General features: G+C 41.1%; 2 protein-coding genes across 12 annotated transcripts in view; both read left to right on the forward strand.

Moving 5' to 3' along the window:
- The window catches only part of LOC114436047 (inositol 1,4,5-trisphosphate receptor type 1), a 54,786-nt gene extending 43,448 nt beyond the window's left edge, over nucleotides 1–11,338 (forward strand). For 10 of the 11 annotated variants that reach the window (XM_028406105.1, XM_028406106.1, XM_028406107.1 and 7 more), the window contains 9 exons: nucleotides 1,068–1,243; nucleotides 2,874–3,038; nucleotides 3,502–3,691; nucleotides 3,780–3,872; nucleotides 5,060–5,199; nucleotides 5,898–6,063; nucleotides 8,317–8,477; nucleotides 9,175–9,336; nucleotides 10,092–11,338. In XM_028406105.1, the coding sequence (XP_028261906.1) occupies nucleotides 1,068–1,243; nucleotides 2,874–3,038; nucleotides 3,502–3,691; nucleotides 3,780–3,872; nucleotides 5,060–5,199; nucleotides 5,898–6,063; nucleotides 8,317–8,477; nucleotides 9,175–9,336; nucleotides 10,092–10,175 (1,337 nt within the window). In that variant the 3' untranslated portion in view covers nucleotides 10,176–11,338. Of the gene's footprint in view, nucleotides 1–1,067; nucleotides 1,244–1,930; nucleotides 2,829–2,873; nucleotides 3,039–3,501; nucleotides 3,692–3,779; nucleotides 3,873–5,059; nucleotides 5,200–5,897; nucleotides 6,064–8,316; nucleotides 8,478–9,174; nucleotides 9,337–10,091 lie in introns of those variants that run through there. The other variant, XM_028406115.1, reaches the window with a different exon arrangement.
- Nucleotides 11,339–13,176: 1,838 nt separating this feature from the next.
- Nucleotides 13,177–16,717, forward strand: LOC114436644 (class E basic helix-loop-helix protein 40-like). The gene is made up of 5 exons (XM_028407044.1): nucleotides 13,177–13,606; nucleotides 13,723–13,786; nucleotides 14,021–14,128; nucleotides 14,447–14,570; nucleotides 14,727–16,717. The coding sequence occupies exons 1-5, from the start codon at nucleotides 13,536–13,538 to the stop codon at nucleotides 15,650–15,652; spliced, it is 1,293 nt and encodes a 430-aa protein (XP_028262845.1). The 5' UTR covers nucleotides 13,177–13,535; the 3' UTR covers nucleotides 15,653–16,717.
- Nucleotides 16,718–17,438: the final 721 nt, after the last annotated feature.

Consider the following 17,438-nt stretch of genomic DNA (forward strand, 5'->3'; position numbering starts at 1 on the left):
CACACGTATATATGTACACTGTGTGTTCTCCCCCACCCCTCCCCCCTTGCTTGGGGCTTTAGAATGGAGGTTATAAGAGCAGCAGATCTGGATCAGTGTGTTCTTCCCACATGCATGACTGAGTGGCTTTTGATGAATAGTTTCGCTCACCATCACACATGCTCACACTCAGACATTGCATACATGCAGCCTTCTCAGCTATTGGATTTGTAGATGTTTGCACACATTACACTGAAGTGTAAGGAAGGTAGTGCATTTAAGCTCCACTCTTTCATTCTGCGACATCACTGGGGCTGCGTGTCACTCCCTGCTCATTCCTCATGAATCTTTTAGCTGAGGTATTTTTAGAGATGGCGGTTATGTAAGTGGCACCTGTCATGTGATCTCCACAGGGAGGGGAGGGAGGGGGGACTAGAAAGAGGGAAGGAGAGACAGAGACACAAGGTGGGAGGAAAGGAAGTAGGGGAGGGAAGGAGGGCTCCCTACTCTGCATTACTCCCCCTTGTTTTAATCCTTGCAGTTCTGCCACATTCTCCTTCAAATTCCTTCTCACTTTATCACTTGTGACCTTCTGTGACCTATGATCTTTGACAGCGCACACGCAAAACACTCAGTGTTTCAAAAATGAGATCACATCTCAGAAGGGTCAGGTTGGGTGTGGCTTTACTTTTAGGCTGGTCAGACCTGGTTAAATATTTTAACCTGAGTGACATGCTGCGACATGAAACCCCTGACTAGGACACTAATCCTGGATTTACCTAAGGATCAAGGGGAGCATCGGGTTAGCTCTCTCTAAAGCTGAGTGCACACACACACTCACGAAAACTATGTCATAGACTTTTGGGTGTTATGTAACCAGCTCTCTTTGAGTTTAAAGTCTCAGTAGTGAGCAGAAGTTAGTGGAGGCCTGTTTAAAATCCAGTGTTTAAGAGTCTGCAATGACATCCTCTCAATGTGTGGCCTTCCTCATTGTTAAATTCAGTGTTGTAGTTTGGTTCATAACCCTGTGTATGTCTGAGTAATGCACATTCAGCTGCTTTATGTGCATTTCTGTTTATTTTCTGCAGGTACGCTGGATCCCCATCTGTCCGCACTGCTGTGGATGGGAGTCTTGGTGACACTGATCATTGTTATCATCATGCCACAACCACTGGGCATCCGTGCCCTGGTGATGGTAACAATCCTGCGTCTCATCTTCTCTGTGGGCCTGGAGCCCACACTCTTCCTCCTGGGTGCTTTCAATGTGAGTGGTCTCTTTTAAAGTGTGTGTTCACTAACTGATTAAGGTTTACATTGTCTAAGTAAAATATCAATTTCTGAAACTTTCTGTTGGCATTGCAATACAATTAGTAATAATTAGTATATATATATATATATATATATATATATATATATATATATATATATATATATATAGTAATAGTAGTAATTCCTGTCTGGACATTGTCAGATGACTCTGGGGAAGCAGGGCTTCCATTGTAAACAGATGATAATCAGATGCACCATGTCATTGTTTGGAGTCCAATTTTGCATTTTTATACATAAGAATGGAACTGAAGTTGAGGCACAACGTCTGTGACTGAATAGATTAAAAAAAAACCTTATACATTTAAAAATATATAAAAATAATAATAGTTGCTGTCAAAGTATTTTGTTAGTTGTGGTTAAAAATGTGTTGTAACTTTCTACAGAAAGTTCCTGTTCCTCTTAACAGTTATTCATTGGAAGTAGTGTGTGCACCTCAACGTGAACTCTTTATCTGCATTAAATTGGTTTGGAGGCAGAAATCTCAGAAACAAGCATCTTCGACACGACTTGCAGTGCGTGGCTAGATCTCAGAAGTGCAAGTAAAGGGGCTTTTGTTATTTAGATAGACCATTTTGTTCTCATATGTGTGTTTTTGTGGTTTGTCTTCTGTGATTTTTCCCAGAGAACTACATGGAAACGTGGCACTTCTATTTTACCATTCGCTACTGTATGTGCTTTCACATTCTGAGAAACCTCCACCACGACAATTCCACTTCTCCTTTTAACTCTCTCTCACACTCTACCCACTTGGCGTGCCAGCGGCCCGTCTGCCTGTGGTGCTACCCCCGGCCCCTGCAGTTCCACCCCGGCAGCGCCTGGCTGTACTGAGTGGTGTGAATTGCGTCACTGGACCCTAGAGAGAGTGACACCGCCCATTCACCCTAAATGTGCTCTTAAACACACACACACAAAATCATCATGTCCTTTTCTTCCTGTGTTTACATGACTTCATGAAAGCAGGTTATTGAGAGGAAATCAGGTTAAGGCGAGAAATCAGAGAACATGTTACCATGGACTGCAGTAACCTGGTTACTCCAAGATCTAGTTTATATGCAGCAGCTCACATGTCTGGCTGTTTTGTTTTCCCCACAGTTGTGTTGATTCTTCAGATAGGCCACATTTCAGCTGCAAAACTAACATAGCTCTGTTTCGGTTTCAGTCTTAGACTACAGATTATCATTATCTGAGATAAAAGGGCGCATTGTTGACGGCCTTACTTTCATCCGTCCCTACTGCTGTCACAGACTGTCTGAAGTCTTTAACAACCATATGTTGTTATACATATACACATATATGACCAAGAAGTCAGGTTTCCTAAGCCGATGTGTACCCTCGCTGTGCTGATTGGGTTTCTGCTAATCTCTCACCCTGATTCGGAAAACTAGTTTAGACGTCATTTTAGAAATTAAGTTATATATTACATGAGTGTGAGCACATGTAGTGTCCTCATTTAGCTTGCCCTATACTCCTGTCAACTATTGAGGGGTTTTTCAGTATTAAAAACGACCACTGACTCATTAACCTGCATTCTGATTATTAGTAATTAGTTTTTCCATATTTTTCAGGTTTGTAACAAAATCATCTTCCTGATAAGTTTCGTCGGGAACCGTGGAACCTTCACACGAGGCTACAAAGCCATGGTGATGGACTTTGAGTTCCTCTACCACCTCATTTACCTCATCATCTGCTGTCTGGGGGTGTTTGGCCACGTCTTTTTTTACAGTCTGTTGGTGAGAGAAACACACGTGGTATATACGCAAACACTATGAATTGACATTTGCAATCACACATACACACACACACCTCCTGAGTAAGAGTGAAGACATGGAAAGAAGGCAGCAGATTTTGACTAAAACCATGTGTAAAACATTTCCATGCTTTCCACCACAGTGATTTTGAAGGCACGTCCTTCTGGCAAGCCAGGAGTTACCTTATTTGGTGCTGTACTGATGTTGCTGTTGTTATTGTTTTGAGGTGTTAAGTTTGTGCCTCAGGTCACGCCTCTATAATGTGCCAGACTGAACATGCCAGTATTTGGAGATGTTTTCCATTCACGTGGACATAAGCAGCATTTAGAAAATCCACATTTATGAAAGAAAATCTGTGTTTTATTTTTTTTTTGTGAGTGTATCATCACATATTTGTCTTTCTGCTGTTCTTCACATCTGCACCTTTGCAATCTATTCTCTGCAGTTGTTTGACCTGGTATACAGAGAAGAGACTTTGCTGAATGTAATCAAGAGTGTGACTCGTAACGGACGCTCCATTGTGCTGACCGCTGTACTCGCTCTCATTCTGGTCTACTTGTTTTCCATTGTTGGCTACATATTCTTCAAAGATGACTTCATCCTGGAGGTCGATCGCATCCCCAACACAACCCTGAGTGAGGACACACTGCATTCACCAAACAGCCCTTAACATCAAAAAATGAACACAGTGACATATTCCCTGATCTCTCTCTTCCCATGTAGAGGGTGTAGCCAGTCTGGCAAGCGAGTTTCTGTCTGCAGGAATGTGTCGCGGAGATAATGATGTGAACTGCACCACAGAACCCCAGCAGGAAGGTAACTGTATACTGTAACAAAGTATTCACTGTCTGTGAACAGTTTTTAGTTGTTCCATCAGTGGATTATGGATTGATTTTAACTGTAAGGATACAAGAACTACTACAAAATGGACTGTAAAGACACCCGAAGCCTGACTTGAGTCTATGTGTGTATGTAATTTGAAATTGATATGTTATTTGGAGGCATTAATTCATGTTCCTGCTCTCATCATGGTGGTTTTCATACAGAAAATGGAAGTGACCAAAATGGAAATGTATCAAGAGGAAGATGGTGAATGACTGGTGGCCTTTTTAATTAGCCTGAAGAACACTGAAGATACAATAGAGTTGAAAATACAGAGAGCTAACCAGCAAGTGGCTCACTGAAGGATGTGATGTGGATAGAGACATTAAAGTCTCCTTTGGTCAGACATTTTTACAGATTGCTGTCTTTCAGTTTTCTGCAGTTTGACACTGATTTCACTTAATTCACGTGACCCCTGTTGAGTGTCACATGACTCCCTGTTGACCTAACTGACTCCCATGTGACCCCATCATGTGACTCTGTCAGTCTTCTGAAATCTCTCTACCAGTCAGGCTGTTCGGTGTCAATGATCCTGACTAAATTAGCAAATATTGCTGTTTGGTCCTTTAAATTATCATACAAAATATTGTCAGAATTATGACCCACATAAAGACTCATAAATACATATTCTATTTAAGTTCTTCATATAGAAATTTAAATCATTTTTTTATTTCATTTAAATCATCTCTTTACTAACTATTCTTCTTTGACCTATAAACTCTATCAAATTAGATTAACAACAGTATCTTCGGCCTAGCTTCTCACATTCTTTTGCTTTGATTATCAGCCTCCATGTACATCCAAAAAAATTGAAAAAACACAGCTTCAACAGATATGAAGTTCTGCAACCAGGTCAAGGATGTTTATAATTTTTTATAATAGGTTTTCATTTTATTTACCATGTCCATGTTTGTTGTTAGTTATCCTTAGTCATTCTTACAAGAAGGTATGCTCTACTGATATATATGTTAGTCATGTCTTGGAAGAAGACAGCAAAGATTATTTTTACATGTAAATTTATCTGCATACTATTTTAAAGCCTCTTATTAAATAATTATATGCGTACAGTTATTGTTATTATTATTATTATATAATAAATTAATTGAGCTCTGCTTCCTCAGCTTTAGGGAGCGACGAAGAGGAGGACAGTGACATGGAGCGGACTTGTGACTCCTTACTTATGTGTATTGTTACTGTACTGAGTCATGGCTTGAGGAGTGGAGGAGGTGTCGGGGATGTTCTTCGTAAGCCTTCCAAAGAGGTACATGCAAATAATGATAAGGCCCCTGGCTAGCTGTATGTGTGTGTGTGTGTGTGTGTGTGTTGAAAGGGTGTTGCTCCCACAGCTGCAGCACTAGTCATGTGAGCTGGCTATGAGCCCATCGAGCTCTGAACTTGTTTTTATTTCAAAAGCATAGAGGTTTCACAACATTTCCTTACAGCTGCGCTGCCTCCGCCTTGTGTGAGAAATAACCTCAAAATAGATTTCCACTGAATTGGGGCTTAACCAGCAGTGATGTCAAAAGAGGAAGTCTGCCTCACGTATTCACACCACAGTGAATCTTAGGTCAAAAAGTCCTGCTGTTTGCTCATGTAAATCATTAAGGAAAAATGTCTCTAAGACTAATTTATCCAAGACAGGCTGCATCACGGTGACCAGCTTTCTGTGGTCTCTGTTACTGAAGCATCTGGCAGGTTACACCTGTGGCCTTGTGTTTCCATTAACATCCATTAAGACTTAGGTTAACCTCATTTTAAACTCATAACATAATCCCCAGCACCTGTTTATGTAGAGGCCTGCCTTTTGGGTCATACATTAAAATGGGACAATCTGCATTATTATTCCCCTCCTGGATCTAGTCTTAATAGCTATGCTGTCGAAATAAGGTTAATAATTACTGTGTTATGTGTTATTTCTTAGGTTGACTCTAACATAAATATTTCCTGTGTCTTACACAGGAGCCGCTGTTTGCAGCCAGAGTGATTTACGACCTGCTCTTCTTCTTTATGGTCATCATTATTGTTCTCAACCTCATTTTTGGTGTGATCATCGACACCTTTGCTGACCTGAGGAGTGAGAAGCAGAAGAAAGAAGAAGTCCTGAAGACTACGTGCTTTATCTGCGGTGAGACTTCTCAGCTAATCTGTTAAACGAAGAAGTCCCATAAAGTTTTCTGTCAGTTTTCACATTACACATTGCAAAGTTGACTGGCAGGTTAAACTATTAAAGGTTGGAGGTTGGTGGCACTGTTTGCATTAGGGACATGCTAAACCATGTTTTAACATGTTTACAAACTAATCAGAGTGTTCAATCAAATAATAAGAAAAGACAATGCGATGCAAATACAGGAAATATTATAGAAAAATGTAAACCTGTTTGAATATTATTGTTGTTGAGCTTTATTTATGACAAAGTATGTGTCGCAAGCTTAGCTTAGCTAACATACAGTGCCATCACAGCTCCATTTGCTCCATTTGAATAGATGCATTTGAAAAGTATTCTTCTGAGCCGTGCTGTCCCCACCACTTTTCAGCAAAAAGCGCCTTTTCTTCAAGGAGACAGCCTCATTTTATCAGTTTTACTGTAAGTGACAACCAGCATCAGTGCTTGTTACCAGCACCTTTCTTTAAAAAGAGATATGGTAAAGAAACAGCAAGCAGAAACAACGCTCTTAACTTTAACTATTTTACCATCAGTGTTTCATTTTAAGTATCACATCAATCATCAATACTGACATAGTGTAATGTCAAAGAAATAAAGTCATGGGAAGCGAACCTCTAACTGTCCAATAACAGGATGACTCTGTTCACAATGGCATCCTGCCAGCCTGTATCAGAACTCATCTACTATCTCTTCATCAGTTCCCAAATTCCCCTCTCAGAATGTTTTGCTTTGTTGGTATATTTGTGGTCTGTGGTAAGTTCAACTGTAAAGGTGACTGCAGTTTGTTGCAATCCCCCTCAACTCTTCCTCCCCCCGTTTTCTCTCTGCTGCCATTCCAAAGAAGGCTGAGTCATGAGGGCTTCCTGCCACTGCACTGCTCGCCTCCATAATTCATGTCTGTCTCACACGAACAGACATTTTCTCCCACTCACTCACTTGCATACTTAATTTCCTCACCATATGTTTGCTGGTGCTTTTCTGGTTACCCAGACGTCGTCCCTTTGTGTTTATTTCATCTGCATGTCCTTATATGTACATTATTAGTAGATATAAGTGTGTGTCTGTGTGTGTTTGTGCATGTTGTAGGTGATCATGTGTGAGCGTGCGTATGTTGGGTCAGGCAGTCAAGGCAAGTGGTAAGCATATGGAATGAGAACAGTATTATGTCACCCAGCCAGCCAGCCATCAGCTGTGACTCACTCATGTTAAATAAGGCCAGGCCACAGGGGGAGCTGCTGTCTCTATGGTTTCCAGAAGGGCCACCAGAGAACAGGAGACGCAGAGATTAGGAGCCGATCTCCACAGAAATTAAGTGGCTCCATGTCCTCTGGCTTGGTTTTATACGGCATTGATCTTCGTCTGAGTCGTGTATTCATTCTTAGATCTCTGGGCTCTTTGGCTGCTGATTGATTCATGTCATCAGATACCTGCAGTTTCATCTGCAGCTGAATTTATTTTTGTGCAACAAAATCAGCCTCAGTCACACTGTAAAACAGTATGTTCCATCTTCTATTAAAAAAAATATTCACATAATTTTTCTCTCTCATGAATCATCACGAATGGTTTATGGATTATGGAACATCACTCTTGTGTAGACTTGTCAGTTTATTTTCCCTTGTATTGCCTGAACATCTGATTCTTCATTGTTTATCTCCATTTGTTGATCCATGTCAGTGAAGCTCCCTGCCCATTCATACACAGTCAAACACACACAAATAGAGAAAACCTCTTGATTAAATATTAAACATATTGTTTGTAATGGCCACTATATATTTACTCCATTAAGCCTGATGAGACACGTGAGTTTGACAATCTGCCTCCATTGAGACTTGCGCTCTGCTGCCTCTCCTTATTTCTTGGAAATGTCTCACTTCACTTTTTGGCCAAGCCCTTTTCATTTCTGATACATGTATTTGTCAGAGCAAATACATTCCTGATGTTCTCCTCCTCGGTAGTCTACAAAATACACAATGTACAGTGAAAAAAAGTGTTTAATCTCTTTAAAGGACTCCGCACTAACTTTGCTCATCTAACAGCTTCTCACTGGAGTATAATTTAATCTGTTACATAAATCTTGCTTTATACTTTGAAGCTTCTGTTGTCTGCAACTTGTTACCAGTACTGTCTTCATATGTTTTGCTTCACTGTATAGTTGATTTGTGTTCATCAGGTCCTTGTCATTTTTCATACCATAACCACTGTGTTTTATTTTAGGTCTGGAACGTGACAAGTTTGACAACAAGACAGTGACTTTTGAGGAGCACATCAAAGAAGAGCACAACATGTGGCACTATCTGTTCTTTATTGTGCTGGTGAAGGTTAAAGATTCCACTGAATACACAGGCCCAGAGAGCTACGTGGCTGAGATGATCAAGGTAACCGAAAAACCCTGACCCCCCATTGAAACACGCATGTATATCAGCAGGCAACACTATGGGACTACTTTTTCAGTCAATCAATGGATAAATCAATCAATATCTATCTATCTCCCTATCTCAGGATTATAGATTCTATAAAAAATAAAGATATGCAGTAATATTCCTCTTATGAGTTTGGTAAACACAAAAACTGTGGTTGAAGAGGTGGTACAAGTTTTTTCTGCAGAACGTATGTTGGGTAACCACAACAGTGACTTCACTGCTTCATTACTTATACCTCCTTATATGTTCAACGTTTCAGCGTGACACAGAGTTAAACACACACTTGTACTGGCTCGTCACACACACCTCAGAACATGAATCTGTTCCTCTTTTCTAATCTTAACTGACAGACATGCAGGTCATGCCCACCTAATGATATAAAAAAACCTCCAACTGCTGTCAAACAGGAAGTGAACAGAACAGGAACACACATGAGTCTAATCTTACAACAAGGACAAAGCATGATAAGGAATCATTGGTCATTCCCCTAATATTTATTTTTTAATGTCATCCTGTTTGGCACAATAGCAACATGATCATATACAACACATTACAATACAGCAGTTAAGAAGGCTTGATTGTATAGCAGCAACAAGATTCTCTTAAGGTCCCCAATACCTTGTAATTGGTTGATATGCTTTGTAATCCCCAGGAGCACAACCTGGACTGGTTCCCTCGGATGCGTGCCATGTCACTGGTGAGCAGTGATGGAGAGGGGGAGCAGAATGAAATCAGGAACCTGCAGGAGAAGCTAGAGTCAACCATGCGGCTGGTGGCCAACCTGTCTGGGCAGCTGACTGAGCTGAAGGAGCAGGTATGTCCTGTGACAATAAATTATTTACTCCTTATTGATTTATTTGTCTTTTTCCTTTTCTTTCCTTTTTTTTAATAGACAGCCGCAGGGAAGTCATTGACCGAGCAATAGCTGTAATTACTCAAGACCACCACATTATATATTTATTATTGAATATCGTATCGATCATTTGCTTACGCTGGTCAATAAATAACATCTGTCCACTTTTTGTTAGATCTAATGTCTTTGATGACATTTTAAACACTTAAAATAATCATATGTTTCTTTCCTGATGAGCATAAGAAAAAACATTTTACTAACATACGGTTTGGGGAATTTTTTGTTTTTTTTTTAGAGTTGTTTGGATGCTTTGAATGTGCGAACGTTCTCACTCAAAATACCATCTTCTTTTCTCTCAGACCAATGTAAAGAATACCATGCTGCGGAAGTTGATACATCCAAATTAGACACACTAAAATTTTCTTTGCCTGATCATTGTTACTGGATGATTTAAAGACAACACATGTATGATATGTACTTGCTGAAAGGCTTGCATACAGACCATAATCCAAAACTTTTTAAAATTATGCATTTTACATCATGCCTTTTTATATCTGTGGTGTTTTCTTGCCTCTGCTGGCCCATTATTGAGCACACACAGAGGTGCCCCTGCTCGTTCTCTAACACCTTTAAACTGCAGCACAGTCACAGGAGCCACAGCTCAATACAAAGGCTGAATCTAACTTCAGTTGTGTCTTTTTTGTGTCCCTATGCAGATGACAGAGCAGAGGAAGCAGAAACAAAGAATTGGACTTCTTGGTCATCCTCACATGAACGTCAATCCCCAGCAGCCTGCCTGAATACCCTGGAGTCCAGTTTTACTCGTACCTGAGATCTGACATCTAACAGTGTTCCACTGGTTAGACAGGACAATGCCAAAACGTGTCAATCCCTTGTATGTATTATTGTTGGAGGACTGTTCACAAAGTGCCTCAGGACCTGAGAAGCCTGTCCTGTACATTTAAGTATGAACCCACTGAGTCTACAGCTTTACTACCCAGAATGCCTTCTGCACTGGACCACTCTGACTGCATGCCAAAGTTCAGACACTGTCCCTGAGGTGGTATATCTCTCAAGTGGCCTTCTACTGAGGTTTTAATCCTCAGTGTTGCACCAGCAGACTCAGGTCCTGTGTGGATTTAAGCGTTTGTTTGAACCCTTCAACACATTATTTAACTGTTTTTCTTTCATCTGACAGCAATAGGAATGCTATACAATATGCAAAGAATTAACTATTTTGGGAAATTACATCTACTTTTATATTTAAAAGAATCTGTGTTATAAGAAAAAAATATCTTTAAACAATACTAAAGAGGTTCCATCTCTAAAGTTTCTTAATTATGTTAAATAAATACAGTGTTTTTTGTATCTCGAGGACAAGCATTTGTTATCACTAAGAATTCTTTATAATCTCAGATTGAGGAACCACTTGTTCTAGAACAGTTTAGGTAAAACAAAAGAAAAGTTGGAGGATACAATGAAGCTTTTTGTCAAGATAAATAATTCTGATTCTCCAAAAAAAAAATATTTTTTAAGATAAACCATATACTGCAGAGGAAGAGCAAGAAATGTGATGGCTTCACTTTTGAAACCAGCCATGTTGTTTAATAACAAATGGAGTTCAGTTAGGGACATTTACCGGTATCTGAAGTTATTATTGGGAGCGACCTTATATTGGCTTTAATACTCTCCTTTGATATGTCTGCACTGAAATATTTAATCCTTCCTTCATCTATTTAGTCCTAAGATTTGATATTTTCTGTAGCACACAAATGATTGTTACTGTTTATTTGGTCACTTTGTAAAACATCCACCTAAGAATGGCTGAGTGTTTGTATGAGAAACAACATAACCAACAGATTTTGGAGTGCTGCTTGACCAAATGTAACTTTTATACTAATTAATAGTTTGTGTCTGGATTGTACATTCCATTCTTGGAGTCTATTTAAATAAACAAGTGTGTAAAAAAAAAACAATGTGTGGTGAAAACCAGGCGTTTTCCTTTTAACAAAAATACAGCAGCTTATGTGATGACGTGGTGTTCTGCAGACAGAAAACTAAAGAGCCAAACAAAAAAAGGTCAAATTTAGGAATGGCCAGCAGATGAACTCTGAAATCTTATCTACAAATGAGGAAGTATGCTTATCTCATATTAATGTTGTAAGAGGAAATATATTATTGACATACATGAACATTTGACCTTTTGTATGGCTGCACAGACAGCGCGTTTTTCTAAATCTGCCTTGAATTTGGACAGACACAGATGATTTATACAGTTCTCATCCAATGCAGCCTGTGCATAAATGCCACAGACTTATCAATCTACTGTCGTATTATAAAAACAATCACCTATAAAGAAGAGTGTGTCGCCTATGTTTGTTGTCTACTGTTGCAATCCTACCTTTTGCTTGTGTGTTTGCTAAAAACAAGTGGTACTTACTTACAAATTGACAAGAATGTTACAAATTGTACAAGACAGCTGAAATAATGGTTCGATTGTTCTGTATTTTTTAAAATCTAATTCAGTGTTTAAATGAGTTACATGTGTCCAGACAGTCGTCAAGGGACTTTCCATCACTGTTGTGGTTATTTGATTACAGCTGAATCACTGGAACCTGTGTTATGGTCATATTGTTATTACCGAGACTCATTTAACCAGAACACTCCAGGAATTTCTTAGAAACATATATAAAATGTACATGTGTAGTAAATCACAAAAACCAAAGCTGCAGTGCTCCACAAAAAAATATTGTCAAAATAGAATCAAGCACCAATGGTCTTTAGTTGAAAAAAATGATTGGTAGGGACATGTTATCATCCTGTTTTATTAATTTATTTTGTCTAACTTTATTAGTGTTCACGTTGAAGATTGTAGCCGCAGTTTAAAGGGGTCCCCACTCAACCAAGTGAGCTTTTGGAGCCTCTGTGATATGAGTTCTCTCATATGAAGCATATTAACTGAATCATAATTGAAATGTAGATTTCAACAAGTTCCCTGGTAAGAATTGATGAAATGCATTTGAGCACAGGTAGACAATCTGCTATGACGTGTGTGATGTGTGTTTACAGCCTGCAGCGGGCAGGTGCAGCCGCCGTGTGCTGGCTAAGCTGGATGTGCTGGATGAGCCCTGTGCGCTCAGCAGGCTCCCGGTGCCATGAGGAGATCAACGTGACAGACGGGACCCGCCTCATGACAACAAACACGGGCTCCAAAGAGACATCCACGCACAGGTGCACGTGGTTCTCCCTCTATTACGACGCTGTTTACACAGAACCCTTTTTCTTTGCTCTAGATCAGACACTTACGTTTATATTTTACATTAGTATTATTACTAGTAGTAGTTACTGAAATTAACGCGTCTTTACACACAATGATGGGTTCAATTGAATAAGTTATTAGAAATGATTCGTCTAATGTTCGTGTGACCTGGATGACTGAGAATCTCCATCAACATGTTGTCTAACGTTGTGCACTGTGCAGAGCTTTTCATGCGTCTTAAGGTGACTTCATTGTTCTTAAAATGTATCTATATGTGATAACTCTGCAGGTTTTTATTTTGTAATCGTCTACTTTATTTTTGTTGTTGTACCCACTCGCCTCTCGTGCCCCAGCACCTGCTGAACTCCTGCACTGGTTCGCTGCCAGCACGTTCCCGGCGCTCAGCCTTATTTCGATACACTTCAGCATGGTGGTACACGGGATCAGACACGCGCCGCCCTCCTCTCTGACGTGGGCCGCTGGCCGCCCACTGAGGCTCCTTATCCGTGAAAAGTGGGCCGTCCCTCCGCCGAGGATACAGCGCCGTTTAACACGTGAGCCTCATGTGACAGAGGTAGGTCAGGCTGAGCGGAGAGTCAGAGGGTTTATTTAACTCGTCGCTCTGTCCTCCCCCACTTTCCCAACGCGCCACCAACAGGGTTTGACTTCCTTCTGCGGCGGGACCACGGCGTGTAAATCGTGGGGATTCATGAAATTATTTTCACACCTAAAATAACATTTTTATTTACATAGTGTGCAAAAAAATGACTAACTAGCTTTTCGTTTTTAAGCATTTTTGGTGCATTTTACAAACTGCTTTTCGGCTGTAGCGCGTAAATTTATTTGTGACTAAAAACTGGACAAGTACCTCGACTTGGAAAGCGTTACTGGAGTACAAAGAATGGAGCGAATTCCAAGCGCGCAGCCACCTCCTCTGTCCAAACAACAGGCTGACCTGTCAGACGTGCAGGGGTAAGTTAACACTTTTTAAAACGTGCCTTTTCCTAGACCGAGCCGCCTTTTCCTCAAATGCAGTTGTTGGATTGTTTTTTTCCTCATTCCTCACTTCTGTGCTTCCTTTTTTCCAGGATTGATTTCCCCATGTATGTTTATAAACCGAGGCGAGGGATGAAGAGAGGAGAGGAGAGCAAGGTTTGTTTGGGTTTTTTTTATTATCATTTTATGAAGTTATAAACACAAAGCTTAAACTACGCGGGAGGAATTAGACTGGCAGTGTTCTTGTAGTCCCATAAATGGTTGACCTAATTTCTGCTATGACATAACTGCTGTATTCCTCGCTGTCGGTGTAGCTGCCTGTGATCATGAGGAGCTGTGTGCGCTCTCGGGTCAGTCAAATTCACGCAGCATTTCTTTTCACTCTTACAGGAAACCTACAAGCTGCCTCACAGACTTATTGAGAAGAAAAGACGTGACCGGATAAATGAGTGCATCGCTCAGCTGAAAGATTTATTACCCGAACACCTGAAACTCACGGTAAGTTCATCTGGGAGGGATAATGGGATTCACTATGCTGAGCAGAACGCACCACCGAGTGGCTGTTCTAGGGTATTACATGTGAACAGAGTGCGTCAGCAGCTCAGACTGAATGACGGCTCACACTTCAGCCATGTTTCAATATTTAAAAATACGGTTCTAAAATATCATATAACACATATAGAAAATTAATACAATGTTGTCTTATTGGATTTGTGTGTCTTTTTGACTAAAGATATGTTGTACACGCTTGTAGTGCTGGGTTTCTGTGTGTTACGTAAGAAGTGAGGATGTGCTGACTGTGTGTGTCTCCCTCAGACTTTGGGCCATCTGGAGAAGGCTGTGGTTTTAGAGCTCACACTCAAGCATGTGAAAGCCCTCACCTCTCTTCTGGAGCAGCAGCAGCAGAAGATCCTCGCTCTGCAGAATGGCATGCAAATCGGTGAGCTGGGATTACACACACACACACACAAATACACAAAATGTTGAACAGAACGTTACGTAAAATAATACATAATGTCAGGGTTATGCAGAACTGCAGGCAAATAATTGACTCTTAAATTTCACGATTTCTGACTGTTGTTTGTTGTGTTTACAGAGCAGCCTCCTGTCAGTCAGGAGAAGTCAGAGGAGATGTTTCGCTCTGGCTTCCACATGTGTGCCAAGGAGATTCTTCAGTATCTGGCCAATCATGAGACCGATGGAGACTTCACACCATCCCATGTAATCAATCACCTTCACAAATTAGCTGCAGAGGTGCTGCAAATTCCCGTCCGTCCCCGCACCCCTCTAAGCCCCCGTGCCCCCGAGGAGATACCCGCCTACCACCAGCACCAACCGAACAAGGAGATGCCCGCGAGCTTACCCTCCAAACCCAGTGAGGGCTATGGGAGGAACTGTGTGCCTGTCATCCAGCGGGTGTATGCTCCACCAAGCAGCGAGCAGAGTGGCAGTGATACAGATACAGACAGTGGCTATGGGGGGGAGCTGGAGAAAAGTGAATCCAGGGTGACACAGGGACATCCAGATTATTACAGTCAGGAGAGCCAGCAGAAGCGGCCGCTGGGCGACAGGCAGGGCTCCAGCATCAAGCAGGAGGATGACGAGCCACGCCACAAACGGCCCCGGGTAGAGTCATCTGAGGATGAGCTGCTCTCAGGTGGAGAATCGTCAGCTTCATCCTCTTCCAGCGGTTACGGCAGTTACATGAGTGTATCCCCTAACCATCCACCTCCTCCTCCACACCCACTCTGCATGCCTTTCTACCTCATTCCACCTTCTGCTGCAGCATATCTGCCAATGCTGGAGAAATGTTGGTACCCAGGAGCTGTGCCCATGATCTACCCGGGTATGGGAGGCTCTTCACCCACCATGTCCAGCGAAAGAGCACCTCCACCTCAGCTGGTGTTGTCTCCAAGGGGAGGCTCCCCAGCACCAGCCATATCCCAGACCCCCATGGACTCCCCTGAGCTCCTTCAGGCACTAAAGCAGGTACCGCCCCTCAACCTGGAAACCAAAGAATGAAAGATGAAGACAAAGAGATGATCCTATCCTAGTATCCAGAGGCAGAGACAGTAGTATGACTGAACTGTTCCATAATTCATCATCAATCATCTCATTTCCTCAGGCTGGAGGTGAAACAGAGAGGACTTGCAGAAATGATGAAGGAGAGACAGCATTCTGAGTAATGCAGAGCTCTGGTTGAATGTTCTGTGCTTAGTGGTATTCCTCAGTACAAATGTATCATAATGACTTGGACCTGCCCTGCACGCACACAGACACACACAGACACTAGGTTGAATGTAAAGAAAGACATTTTAGATGCTGCTGTTAAAGTGTAAATGCCGATGACACTGATGCATCTCACTTGTAGCTGATGCGATAAAGACATGCCATCTTTTACTCTTGCACCAAATGTTAGCTGTAATACGTCACCTATGTCCTTGCTCGCCATTATTATGATTAATGCCCTTTGAACTAAACACCATGATGACTGGCTTCATTCAATGTGTACAGAAAAGAGTTAGGGTACACCCATGGTGGATGAGAGGCCACTACATGGCCACACTGAATGAGACGTCTTGTTTTTCATTTGACAAACAGACAGATGAGATGGATTTTCTTGTGATTATTGTTTATAGTTTTCTTGTACATTTCTATTTTTGATACCTGTTCTTGCACTCTGTACGCCCAGAGAGATAGAAGGAGGGCTGAGAGTGGACAATGTACGTTGTGTACTCAGAAACTGTGTACATACTGTAGCACTGTGCTGGACCTCGTCTGCATACTCAACATCTGTTTCTGCTCAAGTCAAACCCGGTGTTTGTTCTTGCTGTTGCCTTTTACTTGTGAAAAGCTGATAAATCTCAGATGTTTATTCTCTGTACTGCGTATGAATACTGGAGTCAAAGGAGTCAGGTGGTGAAGTGAATGTAAGTTTTACCAGAAGACTAGTTTTCTATAGAAAGAGGTACTTGAGATTTTATATTTTGGGACCTACATGAAAGATGTTTGCTGTACATATTTTGTCTATAAATGTTGATATACATTATATAAGTGTATTAATAAAGTATTTTTCCCGTGGAAATGTGTTCTGACTATGCCTGTGTGAAAACATTCATGTCACAGGGAACGCTTATGTAACGGCAGCTCTGTAGCCTGGCTCTCCTGCTGCTTAACCGTCTGTGCCCACTAACACCATAACAAGTAAACAGTTACGAGTGTAAACAGTTAATCTCCAAAAATGACAATCAGGAGCTGCCTGCTTCCTGTCAGCCTCCTGACCGGGAGACATTTTCAACATGTCTTCAGATTTGTGAGCAGTTTCCTTACATTTACTATACACCACAACCACAAATACCATTTGTCACCACCTCTAGTGTTGAGCAACCACATTTTTCAGCAATGCGATTATAATCATCAGGTTTTCATAGGTCTCAGGACAGCTTTACTCATTGTGTCTGTGTGCAACATCCTTCTCAAGAACATGTAATTGTTGTTTCCGCTATCATTTCTGAGCTGTAGGAGTGTTGATTCATTCCATATGTGGTTTGTTAGTGCAGTCTGCAGACCAAGTCTATGACCTGCTACCTAAATGTCATTGGTTCCTTTAAAACCGTTCCCCTCAAGGCTGATTTCCATTTATTTGTTTGAGGAGGTCTTATGAGGTGTAATTTACCCATTACTTCAGAATTTTATTTTATTATTAAATATAATAAATAGTTAAATGACATTTATTTCTGTAGATGGATTATGGAGGCTGAGTGGTTAAAAAAGGTACCACAGAACTGTCTGTGGTTTGACCTTTTGT

This window comes from Parambassis ranga, chromosome 5 (assembly GCF_900634625.1).
Source record: "Parambassis ranga chromosome 5, fParRan2.1, whole genome shotgun sequence".
Lineage (NCBI taxonomy): Eukaryota > Metazoa > Chordata > Actinopteri > Ambassidae > Parambassis > Parambassis ranga.

What these genes read in the sequence shown, in the direction of transcription:
- LOC114436644 (XM_028407044.1), top strand. Translation starts at nt 13,536, where the DNA reads ATGGAGCGAATTCCAAGCGCGCAGCCACCTCCTCTGTCCAAACAACAG. An exon ending in GACCTGTCAGACGTGCAGGG is followed by an intron (nt 13,607 to 13,722) that starts GTAAGTTAACAC and finishes CCTTTTTTCCAG; the next exon opens with GATTGATTTCCCCATGTATG. An exon ending in CCGAACACCTGAAACTCACG is followed by an intron (nt 14,129 to 14,446) that starts GTAAGTTCATCT and finishes TGTCTCCCTCAG; the next exon opens with ACTTTGGGCCATCTGGAGAA.